This window comes from Ixodes scapularis, unplaced genomic scaffold, assembly GCF_016920785.2.
Source record: "Ixodes scapularis isolate PalLabHiFi unplaced genomic scaffold, ASM1692078v2 PGA_scaffold2__306_contigs__length_199485367, whole genome shotgun sequence".
Taxonomy (NCBI): domain Eukaryota; kingdom Metazoa; phylum Arthropoda; class Arachnida; order Ixodida; family Ixodidae; genus Ixodes; species Ixodes scapularis.
This window is the reverse complement of record NW_024609857.1, coordinates 6,594,560-6,601,609: the sequence shown is the minus strand read 5'-3', so window position 1 is coordinate 6,601,609 and position 7,050 is coordinate 6,594,560. Positions and strand designations below refer to the sequence as shown.

Sequence of the window (7,050 nt, the reverse complement as noted above, 5' to 3'; positions counted from 1 at the left end):
GAAGGAGCAGGCATTTAAATGTCAAGTTCAAGAACGAGATAAAAGGAGATGGGGGGAGGAAACGAGCCTGTGTCAAAAAAGGTAAAAGATTACGTTATCTTTAACACGGCGTCATTCGATTAAATAGATAAGAATCCGCTGGTCGGCGTGAAGTCGGTGGCAGCCACCTGGCGACGCGCTGCAGAACCCCCGCAGGCTCCCCCGAAGCGAAGAGAAAGCAGATTGGCGGGCGGCAACGTGGCGTCACCGCTGACGTCACTGTTTTCCTTCGCCATCTTGGCATTTGATGATTACCAGATTTTTCGGAAAGAGGGGTGTTGTGGGAAAAGCTGCGCGCACGTACTCACGACACCGGCGGCGGCGCACAGTCAGGGGGCCCCCGATATCTGGAGTCGCGTCGGGGAAGCTCGTGCGGTGGTGGGGGTCGTGCCAGCCTGTTGTCAGTCTGTCCGGCAGCAGCAGCCCAGCGTGAATCATGTCCAAAACGTCGGGACAGAGCCTCAATGACCGGCTCATGGCAGCGAGGCACACCATCGCTGGCCAAGGCCTCGCCAGGGTGGTTTGCAAGGCGACCACCGAAGAAGTCATCGGCCCCAAGAAGAAGCATTTGGACTGTGAGTCTCTCGACAAGTCGCCTCGCTCCGCCCGTCGCTCGGGCCGCCGAACGCCGCTTGCTCGACGCATACTTGCGAGCACGGCACGCGACTCTGAAAGCCGAAAAGAAAGTTGACCCACTTGTAAGCCTAACACAAAGGTCTTTTTCGCCTGCTCGTCGATAGATCTCCTCCCCCTTAGCCTTTTTATCTATTTAGTTATTGCAATGCTAGTGCAGCGTTGGTCTTTCGCTGCGCCCGGCTCAACCGGGACGAAAACGTGCGAGTTGGCAGCAAATATCCACGCTCAAACGTGGCGAAAATGACGCGAAGCGTTATCGGAAAATTCGTCAGGGTATTTTTTCTTTTCTCCGATGAACGAAGGAAGACCTCGGTTCTGTTTGGTCCTTTTCCCCCTCGTCGCCTATTCTGCGATTAATTTTTTTTTTTTTTTTCGAAGCTGCTTCGCAGATCGTGCAGGCACGCACGACAGTACGCTGCACCCGCGGGTTATTTCACTTCACGTCCAACTATCGACAGCGCTGTTTGTCGCAACCGCTTTGGAATTCACCGCTGACGCGACACGGCGAACTGCACGGCAGCACCGCATATGCTTGCAGGAAAAAAAAGGGGTGGGAGGAGACGTGGTAAGGGGGTGGACATCTTCGAGCAGTTTTATCCGCCGAAACCAGCACAGTCTACTATCTGCATTACCGTAGTGTTCTGCAACTCGGTGCATTATCGCTTGCCTATGGCGCATTTACAATGTCCGCGAAGGTACTTTTTTTTTTCTCCTTTCGCATCGGAGGTTAAGTTATTGCGGTTTTGGAACGTGGTCGTATCTGTGTTTCCCTCTGCCTCACCAATCAATCGGGGATGACTAAGTATCGCATTTATACGCTTGTTCGCAGAAAATAAAAACGAGCGCCGAGGTTATTTTGGGTCGCTCATTTTTGTCGTGGGTCTCGCCGGATGTTTTGCCATCGTCGCTTTTCTTTCGCTCGTCTTGGGAGCTTCCGCGAGCTGGCCTTTTTTCGTTTGTTTTATATACCTGCTGGGGTGGGGAAATTACTGTACCCCGTCTCCACTTTCCGCAGAAAGAGTGCTTGGTTGTGGAAGGTTGGAGGTCGTTTGACCAGCGCAGTTAACGACTTCGGGAAGCGTGCTAGAGTGCGGTTTGGAATCCATGCAAAGCAAACGTCGGCGTAAACGCTGCTGATTTTGGAGGTCGTTGCGTCGGGTAGCATCCAGTCGCCTTCGATTCTCAACGTTTCTGGCCGCTTGCTCGCTTCCTCGCATCGTCTCGAATACTAGTCGTCATTTATATATCATACAATTCCCATCGTTTTTGTTTTTTTAGCAGTTGTCTATTTTCCCTGCTTCTGCACCAAACCATTCTCTTGTGCCATCCTTGGTTCCTAAATTTCACAGTTGAAAACATTCGCAAGTTCTGCGCCAAAAGAAACTCTTACTACATGATGGCACCGTTCCTTCGCGCTATAGAACCACTGGTATTGCCAACAGACACACGAAGGCACATAGAGGGTAAATGAATAGATCGGAAGTTTACAAAATGCTCAAATCTGGACTTTAAAAGCTTTGCCTCTCACCTTATACAATGATGCAATAACAGGAGGCTGTTGGAAAACAGCTGTATCGGGTGTTAACCAGCGGCGGGCAAAACTCCCAACATGCAATCTGTAAACAGAAGCATTGTAAGAGCAGAATGACTCAACTGTCAGCTGCACAGGTTTTTTTTTTGTTTACTTATTGTCGCCAGTAGCTGGATGAATTTGCCGCAGAGGCTGTTCCAGGGTTCAAATCGGCCCCAAAAGCTGTCAATGTGTGTTGTAACCCAATTTTTTTTTTCATGTTCATGTTTTGACTGGGTCTTTATATTTTGCACGTGTTAATTTTTGCACGTTTTCGCTACCCCCCATCTTTTTAGTAGCATGTAAGCCACACACTGGATGTAGCCAGACACAAATGCCTCTCTAAAAGGGTATGTATTTAAATACCGAATGTATTCCCCTTCTAATCGTGAACATAATCGGCTTGCCAGAGGCATTGCATGTTCTTAAAAGAATGGGTGGATCGACCTTTTCCATCTGATGTTCTGAAAAGGAGACTGGAGGTAAAGCTTTCCAGCTGTGGAAGGTCTTGTTTGCTTTTATCTTTGCACGCGTGCACTTGCCCAGCGCTCTATCTGCCAGCAAGGAGTCTGGAAATTGGATCTGTCTGTTTCTGTATAAGGAAAGGGGCAAGGAGGTACACTCCTCACCCCTGGGCTCTCCACATCTCTTCTCGTGGTCTATGCTGGATGCTGGCTTTTTCTCGGTTGAATTTGTCGATCTAAGATGTGCTCCTAGTTCTGCACATGTACCCCTGCAAGGTGTAACGTGCAACCTCTAATGGCTTTCTGGCAATAAAAACAGGTTGGGTGACAATTATGCTAAACCATTAGAATGGTGAATATAAGTGTTCAAAATTCTTAAGGATTTCTGAAAACTCTGTAGTATGGACAAGGCCACTTTCCTTTGCAGTAGATTACATATCCAGGCAGCATTGGTACGAAGAGCGGCAGCAGGGCCGAGCACAAAAAAGTCGACCAATTCACTGACCGAGAAAAAGATTATTTGCAGTCCGGTTCCGTACTTGCTTCCTAAAGCGGCACGGGCCGCTTCAAACTCCTTGGAAAAAGTTGTTGTGCTTCCCAGACCGCCATGAAACCTGGCCTTTCCTTCCCGCTCCAAGATTGCTCAGAGGCTTCTCTGGTTTGCGGAGTTCAGTCTCCAGTTTTATGAATGGTGCCTGGGATGCGTGGACACTTGTCCATACCGGGAGGGACCTGTCGTAGAGGCAGTGGGTCTCTGTGTCGATCCTCTTGCGAGGATGACCGATGGAAGGCCGTTTGGAAAGTGGTTTGACTAGATGAGGATCGGGCGAGGGGAGCCTCTCGGGAGGGGGTGGCCTAGATTTCTTTTCTGGCGAGCTGGTCCTGGAATCTTCATGGGCTTTCTCTCCCTGGTCCCTCCCCCCTCCTCTGTAGGAAACGTGGTCAGCTGTATCACTTTTTGTGGCAGGCACTCTCGGTTTCCTCGTGGTCTCTGTAAATGGGGACGGCAGGCCGGGGTGGATAGATAGGCGCTCGAGCAGGAAGCGGTGGGAAGTGTGTGTTTTCCACCAGATTTGTTTTCAATCACACTTTTGTTTGTCTGTTTGAGAGGAGGAATTGGATGCATGCTGAACAGCGTTCGAGTTCTGTTGTGTCGCGAGCTACTTAGAAAAAAATTTCACGTTGCTGTCGACAAGCAGTTTTTTTTTTAGTTGGTTGACTGACTGAAATTTTTACATGACAAGGAAGTGAGCAACTAAGTTGTTTAGACTTAGCCTGCTTGATAGTGGAGTTTTAATTAATGCGCATTTATCTAAAGCTTCGCTAAATTAGGGGACTTGCTTGTTCAAGGCATGCAAGCATAGATAGTACACTGTTCCCAGGGGGGGGGGGGGGGTTGCAAACTAAAGAATTAATGGGCTCATGGCCGTTTCCTACAAGTGAAGTGGCATGGTAAGCCACAATGTTTTCATGCTGTACATGAGTATCGTGCAAGGAGAACTCGTACCGTTGAGTTTGAAGCACGAAGCACTTATTTCCTGGTTAAATATCTCAAGGTTTCCAACAGCAGTGTACACACACATTGCTGGCCTATGTGTCCAGTAACATTCATCAAAGTTTACAGATTGACCATTCTTTCAGAATCTGGGGAAGTTACTGCACAACAAACATGAGAGGTTGCAGTAAGAGGAAATTTAGCGGTAAATGTATTTGCTATATTTGGTGGAGAAATGTTTCCCCGCTAAATTTGTTGGGAAAATTTCACCGCTAAACTTAGCCGTTCAGCCCGAATGACGACCTGCGGCTGGTATTGTGGGTCATACACAGCTACTGCCATTAAAGGAAGGAAACCATTATTTTTCTTGCTGTAGAATAAATAGTAAAAGCCAATTGAGCAATACATTGTACTAAAACTTTTTTACGTTTATGTTTGTGTAGTTACATTTTTGTAGTAATTATTTTTTTAGTACAGAGTTTTTGTAGGCTGCGTCAGCAGTTGATAATTTGAAAGGAAATTCATATTCAGATACTAGATTGACTAACAGGATAAAAAGAGCAGGGAGGCTTTTCATTTGCCCCACCTCTAGCGTAGCCTTCCTATCTTCAATAACAAATTGGCATGTGTAACTATACGAGGTTGCTATATTAATTTGATGCTGTCTCTGAACTCAACCATGAATGCCATTGTCTTTAATATGGAGACATTGGCACTGTCTGTGCAGTGTCAGCACACTGCACACTATTTTCACATTTTGCTGTTTACTGCCTTGGCTATAAATAAAAACAGGTTGCCATCAAGAAGTAGTTATACTCAAAGAAATTAATATTTAAAAACCTGTATAATGCTCCGTGCAGGAACTATGGGGGCGCTTCGAAATTTGCGCGTAGTGCCACTAGTGGTGGCATTCGACCGTGTGATGTGTTCGGCAGCTTGCGGAGGCTTTTCGCAAGCGAAGCTGTGGCAGTGCCAGCGTGCACAGACAAAACTTTAGCTCCTCGAGTCGATACTCTGAGTGCAATGTTGCTGTTCTCCGCTTATTCATCTCAGGATATGCATTTGACATCTTCAATAAATCACAGTGCAGGCTGGCTTCTGACAAGAAACTTTTCCGGCTTCTAGAAAGTGCAACCACTACATTGTTTTGCAAAATCTATTGAGGCAACAGTATTCTTATATTCTACCATTAGTACCTTGAATGCAAGGTGGAGAATAAAAATCTACATGATTTTATTCATGATTTAAATCATCTTTTCAATTTCACCGATTTTCTCACAAGAACGCCTTTCTCACAAAACTAATCTCGGAAATAGTTGATTGTTATTGTCTAATTTGATTCTGTTCAGAAGCCTTTATTTGGTTTTCAGAAATAAATAAAAAATAGTCAAACTAACAAAAATTTATAGCACGCTGAACACAAGCAAAACGAGGTGCTCTTCTGCTGATCGGAGTGGTGAGCTTTGTTTCTATCTTCGTGGTATCTTGTCCAAGCAAACTACAATATGAAGTAAACATGTGCTCACACACATGCAGACCAACGGAGACAGTTGTATGTAAGGTTGATCTTGCATTGGCCACTACATCCATTATGTCTTGTATGAGCTTTCCATTTCTTTCAAAAGATTATACTACCATTTTATGCAGTTCAAAACCAGAAGAAATGTCACTGTCGTTAACAAATCTCAAACTTTACATTGGAGTGATGTCTATTTTGATTTGCTTAAGTATTATAGCAAATCAAATCAGTATTATAGCTTAAGTATTATAGCTATTATAGTAGTTTTCTGAATAACCAAAAAAATTAACGTCCTATGTCCTAGTATGGGAGGAAGTTCTGAAATTTAAATTGTTAGATCATTTAAAAAGGTTGATTTGATTTATCTTTTTTATTTATGACTTTTGTCTTAGACTGAGCTGCATCCGCAATCTTGGTTTAATTTGATTAAACACGGTTCTGGTGGTTTGTTTTGCTGTCACCTACTGCCTACCAGCCACTCCAAATGTGAAAGGTGATTGCAATGCCTGAAAGGAGGCTAGTTAAGAAAGCACACATAAACTGCCAAATTCGGATGTCGATTGTTTAGCGATTCCAAGTTTCATCGTAAGTTTTCTTAGATTCACATTTCTCACCTTTTGTACCGTCCGAATTTTTCTTCAAAAAGTACAGACCGCGTGCGACACTGGTCTGGAAATAATATCAACACGTACCGTGGGGACAAAATGTCTTTGGAGGGCTTCCCTCCAGCGAAATGGGTACGGCATATCTGCGAGTGTGGGATGGGATTCCTGTCCGTTCCATCTGTGCTAAGATATGTAGACGTGACTGAAACAAAGACGAACGCAGCACGCAGGACGGCAGAGTAGAATATGTCCGCCGCGACGATACAGGGGCAGAGCTTATCGGGAGACCAAGGTTTTGCATTGTACGGCGTGGGTCCACCATTGTTGCTACCTTGCAAAACAACGGCGAGTTGAAAGACTACAAAACTTGGTCCCCATGATAGACAGCGCAGAACTAATGGAGCGCTTAATGAAGCAGCAGTTTATGTTGTCAACCTGGTGCAACCACATCGCTCCGACCTCAATGCATACCAATGTAAGCAGTATAGTTTGGCTTTCCTAGGGTACTCGCAGCTCGCCTTCCGTAACGGCCGCGCGGCGGGGTTGTGTCGCTTCAAGTGCAGATATGTAAAAAAATAATCTTAAATTGTTGATGAGTAAGAAAAAATATTTTTTTTTACCATCTTGGATCTCAATATTTAATGCTTGGAAGATGAAAGATAAGTGCATATTGGTGTCATTGAAATTCCCAAAATTTGTTGTGTAATGAATTTTATGAGATG

General features: G+C 45.3%; 1 protein-coding gene across 4 annotated transcripts in view; it reads left to right on the top strand.

Annotated features, from left to right (window-relative positions):
- Nucleotides 1–126: 126 nt before the first annotated feature.
- Nucleotides 127–7,050, top strand: part of LOC8053772 (phosphatidylinositol-binding clathrin assembly protein LAP) — a 44,676-nt gene continuing 37,752 nt past the window's right edge. The window contains exon 1 of one of the 4 annotated variants that reach the window (XM_040219106.2): nt 127–614. In XM_040219106.2, coding sequence (XP_040075040.1) covers nt 476–614 — 139 coding nt within the window. In that variant the 5' untranslated portion in view covers nt 127–475. The remainder of the gene's footprint in view (nt 615–7,050) is intronic. The other 3 variants (XM_040219108.3, XM_040219105.3, XM_040219107.3) reach the window with 3 other exon arrangements.